This window comes from Elephas maximus, chromosome 7 (genome assembly GCF_024166365.1).
Source record: "Elephas maximus indicus isolate mEleMax1 chromosome 7, mEleMax1 primary haplotype, whole genome shotgun sequence".
Lineage (NCBI taxonomy): Eukaryota > Metazoa > Chordata > Mammalia > Proboscidea > Elephantidae > Elephas > Elephas maximus.
The window spans coordinates 57,422,708-57,435,552 of NC_064825.1; the positions used below are offsets into that span (position 1 = coordinate 57,422,708).

General features: G+C 37.3%; 1 protein-coding gene and 1 pseudogene across 1 annotated transcript; both read right to left on the minus strand.

Annotated features, from left to right (window-relative positions):
• Nucleotides 1-1,276: 1,276 nt before the first annotated feature.
• Nucleotides 1,277-2,212, minus strand: LOC126079221 (olfactory receptor 51B2-like). Its single transcript, XM_049890153.1, has one exon. It carries the CDS (start codon nucleotides 2,210-2,212, stop codon nucleotides 1,277-1,279), a length of 936 nt encoding a protein of 311 aa, XP_049746110.1.
• Nucleotides 2,213-10,743: 8,531 nt separating this feature from the next.
• Nucleotides 10,744-11,662, minus strand: LOC126079230 (olfactory receptor 51B2-like; annotated as a pseudogene).
• Nucleotides 11,663-12,845: the final 1,183 nt, after the last annotated feature.

Genomic DNA, 12,845 nt, shown 5'->3' on the forward strand with positions numbered 1-12,845 from the left:
AGCATATTGTCTGTCCCAGAGAAGTGCCTTGAACAGTGTCCAACTTAATAACTGAGTATTATTGCTATTATCAGGAAAAGGAACACAATGAGGACTGATGTAACATCCTTATTCTCTCCTAGTATGACACAGGATATGTAAACTATATGAGAATTGTAGGATAGATAGAGTAAAAAATTTTTAAAGCTCTATATATATACCTTAAAATAATATATATAAAAACACAAAACTGGGAAAACATTTGTGATATAAATAACTAGGGTTAATATATGATGAGCTTCTACAAATCAGTTAGAAAAGGATAAAACTAGGCAAAAATATGATCAGATAAGTCAAAGTGAAATATAAAATGACTAAAACAAACTGAAAATTGTGCTTTATAACAATAAGAATAAATTGAATAACAAAGCCTACAATATTGGACTACATTTATCTCCCAGACATTCAAAGGTGTTTATCTTCTCATCACCATTCAGAGAGAACACAGGATGAAGAGAAACAAAATTATAACTGAATTAATGGCAAATCAATGAATTTATGGAGACTTTATTAAATAAAAGAAAAAAAATTTTTTATTATTATTAAATAAAGAAGCCCCAGTGGCACAATGGTTAAGCATTTGGCTGCTAACCAAATGGAAGGATGTGGCTTCATAAATATCATTGCAAGATTTGGAAGATCAAATCCCGCTTTCACATGAAGAGGATTTCATATATAGTGGAAATCCATGGCCTTTGATTCATAATCTCTATTTCACCTTTCGATGACTAAAAAATGAGGCCTAAATTGCTCATGTTTACATAGGCTGCGCTGACCCAGGACGGCTACTTAACTTGGCCTCTTCTAAAATGTCCTGGTACATCTTAGCAAACAGGATCTGAATGATCCTATTTTCCCTGCAAACATTCTAGGGTTTTTATCCCTATCCTATTCTCCAAAGATAAATGGTATGTGTATAGGGTCACTATGAGTCGGAATCAACTCGATGTCACTGGGGTTGGGTTATATATATATAAATATACATACATATACATATACCTAGACCTAGACCTATACACATACATATATATATATACCAGTTATACCATACATATATATATCTTTTTTCAATGATAAATAAAATATGTATGTATTAATTACACTAGTCCTCAATTCAGCTTATAGTTTTATGTAAAAATTGAAGCCTTATCTAACTCTGAAAAAATAGATTAGGTATACATCCAAGACAAGGAAAGGCCCAGTTGTCCTGAAGATCTCAAGATTCTAAAATAAAGACTCAGGCTCTATTGTGCACAGAGAATAACCCAACGATGCTTCTCTGAATCTGTTTGGTCTTGATGCTGTATATAATGGGGTTCATGAATGGAGGAAAGAGAAAGTAGAAATAGCTCATGGTAATGTGTACCACATGTGGTACATGTTTTCCAAACCGGTGGATGAAGGTCAAGCCAATCGCAGAGATATAAAAGACTAGGACACAGCTTATATGGGAGACACAGGTATTGAGGGCCTTAGCTAGCTCCTCTCCAGAGGCAATGCCCATAACTTTCTTAAAAATTAGGACATAAGAAAAGACAATGATCAGAGCATCTAGGAAGAAAGTCAAAGCAACCAGAACTACTGGGTACACACGATTAAATGTAATATCAGCACAGGCGAGTTTCATGACATCTTGGTGGAGGCAAAAAGCATGAGAAAGAATATGGGATCGGCAATACGGAAAAAAATAGAGCGGCATAATTGGGGGCACAAGGGATAAAAAGCCCCTTGTCAGTATCCCCAGGCCTACCTTCATTACCCGGGAATTAGTAAGGATAGATTTGTATCTCAAAGGGGTGCAGATGGCAATAAAACGGTCATAGGCCATGGCAAGCAAGACACCTGATTCTATACTGGAAAGAGAGTGGATGAAGTAGGCCTGAAAGAAGCAGATCCCCTGATTGATCTCTCTGTGATTTAACCACAAAACGCCCATGACAGTTGGCATTGTGGTCAATGTCACCATGAGGTCTGTGCCTGCCAGCATGGCCAGGAAATAGTACATGGGTTCATGCAGACTGTGGTCATCTTTAATGAGGTAGAGGAGGGTGCCATTGCCAAGAAGCACAGAGAAGTAGACTGCAAAGAAGGGGATGGAGATCCAGTAATGAGCTTTCTCCAGACCTGGAAATCCAGTCAGCAAAAAGGGGGCAGCACTAATATTGGACCACATAGCGTGGGTAAATATGAAGAGTAGCTTTCTGGAAACTATGAATTCAGTAGCCCAGCTTTTTCAGTTTTCACTACCTTGTCGTGGGAAGCCTCAACCACAATCTTCATGATTAGGGATAATTAACTCATAGGATAGCAATGGTTCAGCAACTATTTTCCTGCAGAAAAAGAGTAGAGATTTACAGGCTGTATTTGCAATGAGACATAATGGTCTTCTCCTAAGAATAATATATGGCTAATGGTTAAAATGGTGGCATAGTGGTTAAGTGCTGCAGCTGTTAACCAAGAGGTTGGCAGTTCAAATACGCCAAGCGCTTCTTGGAAACTCTATGGGGCAGTTCTACTCTGTCCTATAGGGTCGCTATGAGTCACAATCGACTCGATGGCAGTGGGTTATGGTTAAAATGTTCCCAAATTTTTAAAAAATTCTCAAAGTTTCTTGTAACATCAGGCCCCCCAGTGTATGCATGCTAGAAAAACTCTTGCATCCATAATGATGATTTTAAAAAGATAAATATATACAAATGAATAATAATCTTGCATAGCCAGAGTGTTTTTTTTGTTGCTCATTTTTGACATATTTAAACTTTAATTTTATATGTTACATTTATTAAATAAAATTTTCATTTCAAACATAGTTTTAAGTGAGTAAAACCTAGTTTCCTTTGACGCCAAACATCAGTGTTTTAGAGCTATCTAAGAAATTGGATCCTCTACTGTGATAAATGAACAAGGGCATTTTCTATTTAGCCTCAAAGCACTCACAATTTTACTGAAGCACATCTATGTGTCCTATTAAAAACCCAAACCTTCCATGATCACATTTGCAGAAAACACAGAGACTGTCTGTTCTGTAGGTATTGCAATCTCACTTGGGATCTCTCCCTCTATACAGTTCTCTAGAAAATCTTTCTAACCTTTTCTTTTGTCTGCACCTAAAATCAGAAGAGAGAGGAATTGTCCCATACTTCTGTCCCTGGCACTCACTCAATCCACAGTCTCGGTGCTGTAATGGGGACCTGTTCCCGTCTTATTTGAGGAGTCAGTCCAGATGCTTCCTTCTGAAAACCTGTTTAAGAGGCCCACTGAATTTTTTTTTTTTTTTTTTTTTTTTAGAGAGCTTATATATATTGAAATCACCCCCCCAGAGATTCAGCTTTGCAGCCACCTGGAGATTCCTTGATCTCCCCTCTCTCTCTCTTTTCTTTCAGGCAGCATCTGGGTCACTAGTTAAAGGTCCTCAGGACTTTCAAGTGTTTCCCCAAGGATGGGACAGGAAAACAAAATTCAACTGCCAGAAGGAATAGGATACCAGAGCTTGGTTATGTGATCCTCAAAACCCTTAGCATCAAGATTTAGGAAATTTGTGCTAGTCCTTCCCATTGTCTACCTCAAAAGCAAAGGATTTACCACTTGTTCTCAGGGATCATATGTGTTGTTGGTGGGCACCAAAACCAATCCCGTTGTCGTTGAGTTGATTCTGACTCATAGCAAACCTACAGGGCAGAGTAGAAGTGCCCCACAGGGTTTCCAAGGAGCACCTGGTGGATTCAAACTGCCCAGCTTTTTGTTGGCAGCCATAGCTCTTAACCACTATTCCACCAGGATTTCTGTTGGTGGATATAGAGCTTATGAATTCCAATATAATTTTTGCCTTTTTTTTTTTAGGGGGAAATTATTTCTGATCCAGAGGAACCTCCAGGTATCTGTTAACAGCCATGTGAATATCTTATAGTTTGCCTTAAAATTACTTTGTTTATAGTCAGTTCATTGCCTATATTGTGTAAGTTTCAAGGTGAGCGACATGTTTTATTCATTCTCAAAACTTAGAAATCTAATTTCGATTAGAAATAAAATATTTTCCATAAACTTCCACAGTACTATCATTACCACATAAAGGATACTGTGCTAGGGGGAACACATGGAAGGTATCTCTGCGATCACAGATGAAGTGGTATTTAACCTGGAAGTTGAACAATGAGAAAGATAATTAATATAAAGTTATAAGTATGGTATGATACTTGTTCCATCCAGAGGTAAAACATGGTGTGCTGGGGCTGGAGAAAAAATGGTCAATGCAAGAAAAAAATAATTTTTATATTAAAATTATACTTAAGAGTTTTAGTGTTACGTGTGGAATGCAAAATGATACAGCCATTTTGGAAAACAATATCACACTTCCTTAGAAATTTAGAAATAGAAATACCATACGATCCATCAATCACATTCCTACGCTCCTAAGAATACATCCTAGAGAAATGAGTTGTCACACAAATAGACATATGCACACCTATCCATGTTCATTGCAGTATTGTTCACAATAGCAAAAAGGTGGGAAAAAACTAGATGTCCATCAGCAGATGAATGGATAAACAAACTATAGTACATACACAGAATGGAATACTACTCAATGATAAAGAACAAGGATAAATCTGTGGAGCAACTCCCAACAAGGATGAACCTGGAAGGCATTATGCTGAGTGAAATAAGTTAATCACAAAAGGACAAATATTGTATGAGACCACTACTATAAAAATTCAGGGAAAGGTTTACAGATAAAAAGAAACAATCTTTTGATGGTTATGAGGGAGGGGAGGGGTGGGAATGGAAAAACACTAAATAGACAATAGATAAGTGGTAAATTTGGTGAAGGGAAAAACAGTACACAATACAGGGGAAGCCAGCACAACTTGTACCAGGCAAGGTCATGGTAGTGCCATAGACACAACCAAACTCCCTGAGGGACTGAATTGTTGGACTGAGGGCTGTGGGGACCATGGTCTCAGGGGACATCTAGCTCATCTGGCATATCATAGTCCATAAAGAAAATGTTCTGCATTCTACTTTGGTGAGTAGCGTCTGGGGTTTTAAAAGCCATCTAAGATACTCCACTGATCTCACACCTTCAGGAGCAAGGAAGAATAAAGAAAACCAAAGATACAAGGGAAAGATTAGTCCAAAGGACTAATGGACCACAACTACCACAGCCTCCACCAGACTAAGTCCAGTATATCCAGATGGTGCCTGGCTACCACCAATGTGCTCTGACAGGGATCACAATAGAGGGTCCTAGACAGACATGGAAAAAAATGTAGAACAAAATTCTAACTCACAAGAAAAGACCAGACTTTCTGGCCTGACAGAGACTGGAGAAGCACCAAGAGTATGCCCCCCAGACACCCTTTAGCTCAGTAATGAAATCACTCCTGAGGTTCATCCTTCAACCAAAGATTAGGCAGGTCCATAAAACGAAGTGAGAAGAAAGGAGTATACCAACTCAGGGCAAGGACTAGAAGGCAGGAGGGGACAGGAAAGCTAGTAGTAGGGAGCCCAAGGTTGAGAAGGGAGAGTGTTGACAGGTTGTGGGGTTGTTACCCAATGTCATAAAACAATATGTGTACTAACTGTTTAATGAGGAACTAATTTGTTCTTTAAACCTTGACTAAAATAGATTAAAAAAAAAATCGCTTGGGAAAATGAAGAATTTTAGCGAGTCAGAATCCACTCGATGGCAATGGATTTCTTTTTTCTTTGCTTTTCTTTTCCTAAGGTTTAGAATGACAACATGAGGGAAAGCTTGACATAAAATGTGTTTGTGGTAGCAAGTTCAAATCACATAGAGTTTTACAAATCATGTAAGGAGTTTTGACTTCATATTAAGACTATGAATTAAGGGGAGACTGTGTTAAGATAATCATTGTTTAATGGTCACTTTGGCTGCAATATGAAGAGCACATTGGAAACAGGAAGAGTGAGTAAAAGTAACAGGATACAGAAATCCAGGTAAGAAATAGTATTGGTTTGTATGTAACTACAGTAGTCAATACAATTGGGTGGAAGTGAATGGATAAGAGATTCTATTTTTCTGTCTTCCCAACAGACAACTTTGTACAGATAATATCAGAGCACATATTTGGTGCACTGAAACCTGAGTTCTAAAACTTCTGCCTGGAGATGTACCTACAAAATGTGGATATCATATATTTTTGTTCTGTAATAATTATATTTTCTTTTCTCTATATAGCACTGACACCTTAGCCCCATATTCAGATCAAGTGAAAAGTTTATTTAAATCACCTAAACAACCACCTTCCTCCAGGAAGCAAGTCCATTTTTCTCCTTCAAGGGTCAGATTGAACAACAGAACATCCATAGAGAGGGGCAAGTGGGAAGAGATTTTTAGGTAGGATCTGGATATTGAAGTGAAATCACTGAAAATGTATAAAAGCTGTCTTTGAAACTCTCTAAGTGTCTTATGCCTTAGGAAAAATATTAAATAAAAATCAGGGGCCTAGAGTGAACCCTAACTCAGGCTACAAGGTATTTAAAAAAGAATATCTAACCCATTGCCAACAAGTCGATTCTGACTCATAGTGACCCTATAGGACAGAGTAGAACTGCCCCAAAGGTTTTCCAAGCAGCATCTGGTAGATTTGAATGGCCGACCTTTTGGTTAGCAGCTGAGCTCTTAACCACTGGGTAACCAGGGCTATAAAGAATATTTAGACATCATAAAATTAAAAGAAAATTCAGAATACTGATTTCTTTATCTTTTTTTGTGAGGATAACGAAAGAAATGTTTTCAGATCATAAATTGTTTATAGAGAATAAGAAATATGTATTCTTATTTATTATACCTCTGTGTATTAGCACATGCACACACCAATGCAAAGACTGTTCTTTCCTAGAGATGGTTTATTGCATTTGCTTATAAAATTTGACAATGGTGGATAATTTCCCAGGTGTACTTGAAGCAAGAAATTAAGTATAAACTTTTTCAATTCCATGTGGTCCTCCTCAGAGATCTGTGACTAGGCATGTATAAGTTAGCATCTAACTCTATGCTAACTTACTTAATTCCTTTGGGGGTGCTTCATTTTCCAGTGTATCATTGCTATTTGCTCAGAAAGAACCCAAGCTTTAGTTCTTCATCCTGCCTTTATCTTAGTGTCTAAGCCCGATTCTCTATTCCTTACCCACTGTCTCATATCATATTTTGTGGATTATTTTATTTTGAATATTTTTTTCTTTTAACACTGACATATATTGGGGGAAAACTAAGTTTCTTTTTGTGTCAACACGTTCTGTTTGTTTCTGTTGTTCTGCACATCCCAATATTTCAGCACTTATTAACACTTGCCTGGCTTTTACTGTGATTCTTAATAATCAGGCAAAAAGGAACACATACTAAAGATGATTTCAATGGATTACTATTTAATAAATATATTAATGTCTTCTCTTAAAGGCTCAATCCTACAGAATAGAGCATTTCCTTTAGTGATTTTAATAAGCCACAATTTCCATTAATTAAATTTAACTCATCCTCAAAGTTTCAGAATTTTTTAATTAAAATTTTTTTATTAATAGATTTAATACCTTGATGACACTGATGTTTCTAAAGTACCATAATTCAGAAATTTAAGATTATCTTTGCTTCCTTCCCAAATTTCCTTTCACATACTTTTCTAAACTATCTGCAAATACTATTAATTACAGATTCTAAATATTTCCCTTTCTTTTTAACTGTATTCATATTCACTTTCCTAATTTTATCTATGAGGATGTCTTCCTAGAACTACTAAAATATCCTCTTAGCAGTTTTCTTATTTCTCTCTTGCCTCACACAAATCCATAGCCACTGAAATTATAACCTATAAACATCAATGAAATTAGTCACTCTCCGGCTTAAAACTCTTCAATAGGTTCCTGCGATTCTTAAGGGATACACAAACTCTTACTACAAACAAAAGATGTTACATGATTTGGCCTCCTGTCTTCAGTCTTTCCTCAGGCCAATCTCCCTCTTTGTGTTACCACAGTCTCTGGAAGATTCCATGATTCGTTCTTCACAAGGCTTCTGCACATACTCTTTTCTACTTAGAATACTCTGATTTCTATTTTCACCTGTTAATTTCTAATCCATCCTCAGACCCAAAGTGTAGAATACTTCTTTAGGGAACCTTTGCCTTATCTCAGTCTGGATGTGGTCCTTTTTGAGACCCACTGCCTCAAAGCAGTATGTTCTTTCTGTTTGATTATTAATCATAAGAGTTATTTCAAATTTGGGTTTATTTGATTTTTGGTTCCCCAGTAAATTCCACTGTATATGAGGGAATAGGTTATGCTATTTCTTTCCAGTTAGGTAAATTTTGTTTAGCATCATTCCTATCTTTTGCCCTAAAACACTGACCGAATGAATGAGTGAATATTAGTGGTACTACCACAAAAATGGAGCCCTGGCGGCACAGTGGTTAAGAGCTTGGCTCCTAACCAAAAGGTCAGCAGTTTAAATCCACCAGCCACTCCTTGGAATCCTTATTGGGCAGCTCTACTCTGTCCTATAGGGTCACTATGAGTCGGAATCAACTCGATGGCAACGCATTTAGTTTGGTACCACCAATGTAGGCACAATGGGGAATGATTTCAATTCCTTATATTCCACCAAATACTAACCTATCATAACATGTTATTGTTAGGTGCCATCTAGTCACTTCTGACTCATAGCGACCTTATGTACAACAGATGAAACACTGCCTGGTCTGTGCCATCTTCATGATCGTTGTTATACTTGAGCTGATTGTTGCACCCACTGTGTCAATACATTTCCTTGAAGGTCTTCCTCTTTTTTGCTGACCCCCTACTTTACCAAGCATGATGTCCTTTGATAGGGACCGATCCCTCCTGATAACACATCCAAAGTATGTGCAATGAAGTCTCACCATCCTAGGTTCTCAGGAACATTCTGGCTGTACTTCTTCCAAGACAGATTCGTATAGGATATGTATAAATAAATTAAGCAAGAAAAATAAGAAAATGTATAAATAAACCTGCAATTGGGCAGGGGGGCTTTATCATATGGCCCCAGTCCTAATATTGTTAGATGCCACTGAGCCGGTTCTGACTCAAAGTGACCCTAAGTAAAACAAAATGAAACACTAGCTGGTCATGCACCATCCTCACAATAGTTGTTATGCTTGAGCCCATTGTTGCAGCCACCATGTCAATCCATCTCCCTGATGGTCTTCCTCTTTTTCACTGATCCTCTACGTTATCAAGGATGATGTCCTTCTCCAGGGACTGATTTCTCCTGATAACATGTCCAAAGTAGGTGAGACGTAGTCTCACCATCTCTGCTTCTAAGAAGCATTCTGGTTGTACTTCTTCCAAAACAGGTTTGTTCATTCTTTTGGCAGTCCATGGTATATTCAATATTCTTCCCCAACACGACAAATCAAAGGCATCAATTCTTCTTCAGTCTTCCTTATTTATTGTCCAGCTTTCACATGCATATGAGGTGATTGAAAACACTATGGCTTGGGTCAGGCACATCTTAGACCTCAAAGTGACATCTTTGCCTTTGAATAATTTAGAGGTTTTTTTTTTTTTTTGCAGCAGATTTGCCCAATGCAATGTGTCTTCCAATTTCTTGACTGCTGCTTCCATGGGTGTTGATTGTGGATCCAAACAGAATGAAATCTTTGACAACTTCAATCTTTTCTCCATTTATCATGATGTTGCTTATTAGTACAGTTGAGAAGATTTTTGTTTTCTTTATGTTGAGGTGTAATCCATACTGAAGGCTGTGGTCTTTGAACTTCATCAGTAAGTGCTTCAAGTCCTCTTCACTTTTAGCAAGCAAGGATGTGTCATCTGCATAACACAGGTTGTTAATGAGTCTTCCTCCAATTCTGATGCTTGTTCTTCATATAATCCAGCTTCTCTTATTATTTGCTTAGCATACAGATTGAATACTTACGGTGAAAGGATACAACCCTCCCACACATCTTTCTGACTTTAAACCATGCAGTATCCCCTTGTTCTGTTCAAATGACTGCTTCTTAATCTATGTACAAGTTCCTCATGAGGAAAATGAAGTGTTTTGGAATTCCCACTCTATGCAGTGTTACCGATAATTTTTTATGATCCACACGGTTGAATGTCTTTGCATAGTCAATAATGATATTTTTTATTTACTATTGAGAATCCTGATAGGTAAAATAAATATAAGTGGAGTTATTTATATATAAATTTTAAATTCTGTGTATAAAAAGACAAATTTTAAAAAATCTTTGAAATTATTTGTAATATAAGTGACACATAAGTGTTCATATTTAATGACCTCCTGCAAATAGAATAGTATGAACACTATTATAGAAAAATGAATAATAAATAAAAAAAGTTCAAAGTAAAAAGTTGTTTTTTTTTGTATTTTTTAATAATAAAAATATATATACAAAAAATAAAATATCAGACTGCACTTATCTTTCAGACATGTTGGAAATGTTTCTGTCTAACATTTGGAGAGAAAAACACAGAATTAAGAGAATTAAGTCAACCCATAAACTGAGCTAATGGCAAATCTTGGAATTCAAGGATACTCTTCTAAAAGCTTTATAAATGACATTGTCTCATTTAGAGATGTGGAAGCTGCCATAGCAGGGGTTTTGAGACACAGTGAAATTTTTTGGCCCTTTATTCAGAGAAATCTCATATACCTACCATTTTCATGGATGATTTTATCCACATTGAAGTTTAATTTTCAAACCGGTGTTTAAACAAAAGATGTAGAATGCCATGTTGAATTTGCTTTGTCTTGATGCTATAGATAAGTGGATTCATTAAGGGAGGGGAGAGAAAGTAGACATAGCTCATGATAATGTGGGCCATGTGACACATTCTTCCCAAACCGGTGAATGAAGGACAGGCCAATCACAGTAACAAAGAAGATGAGAACACAACCAATGTGAGAGATACAGGTATTGATGGCCTTGGCTCTCTCTTCACCAGAGGCAATGCCCATGACAATCTTAAGAATTAGGATATAAGAAAAGACAATGATAAGAGAGTCTAGGAAGACCGTTAAAGAGACCAGAATTACAGGGTAAAGTCTATTGAAGGTTATATCAGCACAAGCCAGTGTCATGATTTCTTGGTGAAGACAGAAAGCATGGAAGAGAATATGAGAGTGGCAGTATGGAAATGAAAAGAGACGTATGATTACAGGCATAATGGATACCCCCAACCCTAATTTTACCAGGTGAGTATTGATGGGAATGGAAGTGTATCTCCAGGGATTATGGATAGCAATAAAATGGTCATAGGCCATGGCAAGCAGGATACCAGATTCTACAAAGGAAAGGGAGTGAATAAAATAGGCCTGCAGAAAGCATGCCCCATAATTGATCTCCCTGGGATTCAACCATAAAACGCCCATGGCTATAGGCATTGTGGTCAGTGATACCATAAGGTCTGTGCCTGCCAACATGGCCAGAAAATAGTACATGGGTTCATGGAGAGTGTAGTCATCCTTAATGAGGTAAAGGAAGATACTGTTGCCAAGAAGCACAGAGAAGTAGACTGCAAAGAAATGGGTGTAGATCCAGTGATGAGGTGCCTCCAGGCCTGGGAAGCCAGCCAGCAAAAAGGGGGCAGCACTAATATTGGGCCACATAGTGTGGGCCCACAGGTGGAGAATAGCTTTCTGGAAACAATGGACCCAGGAGCCCAATTTTTTCAGTGCGAAGACATCATGGCTGCCTCAATCATGTTCTTCATATCTAGAGATAATTCATATGATAAGTGTGATTCTGCAACTATTCACCTGCAGAAAAAGAGTAGAGATTTGTAGGCTGTGTTAGAGATTAGAAATAGCAGGTTGTTCATCTTGGTTTCTTTTTCTTAATTAGAGGAGAATATTAGGTTAGTAGTTAAAATATTCTCAAATTAAAACAAACAAATAAAAATAGTCCTAATTAGTTTTGCTTAAAATATCAGTCCTCACTATTGTGTACATGCTAAAAAAAAATTCTGCAGCACAGTGATAACAACAACAAAGATAAATAAATACAAAGACTTCTTTAGCTGCTTTCTTGTGATCTTTGTTTTTTTTGACATATTTAATTTTCATTTATATTTCACAATCACTATAAAGACATTATTTTCAGTTTTCTTTGTTCCTTTTTGAAATTGAACACCAGCCTCTTATGAAATTTAACAACTATCGTCATCACTTCCAATTTTTCTTCCCCTTGAACTCTTACCACTTTTCTAGAGCAGCTACCAGAAGTGTGTTCACAAACAAGCAACATCTAATAAGCAAGTGATTTTGTTAGACATGCAGCCTCAGGCCCCACCTCAGGCCTACTTAATCAAAATTTCCATTTTAACATAATCCCCAGGTGATTATATGCACAGTAATGTTTGAGAAATAGTGTTCTATGCATTTCATGTCTGTTCCATATCTGAAGCTAGTACTTTTAGATTTCCGCACTTTGTTGATTTCCTCCTTCTCCCAAATTTACTCATGTTGTTGTTGTTAGGTGCCATCAAGTCGGTTCTGACTCAAAACAACCCTATGTACAAGACAACGAAACACTGCCCAGTCCTGGGCCATCGTCACAGTTGTTGTTATGCTTGAGTCCATTTTGCAGCCACTGTGTCAGTCCACCTCATTGAAGGTCTTCCTCTTTTTCACTGACCCCTTACTTTCCAAGCATGGTGTCCTTCTCCAGGAACTGATCCCTACCGATAACATGTCCAAAGTATGTGAGATGTGGTCTCACCATCCCTGCTTCTAAGGAGTATTCTGGCTGTACTTCTTCCAAGACAGATTTGTTCATTCTTTTGGCAGTCCA

Bases quoted from the DNA above. Each gene is read 5' to 3' on its own strand.
- LOC126079221 (XM_049890153.1), bottom strand. From the start codon at position 2,212: ATGTGGTCCAATATTAGTGCTGCCCCCTTTTTGCTGACTGGATTTCCA.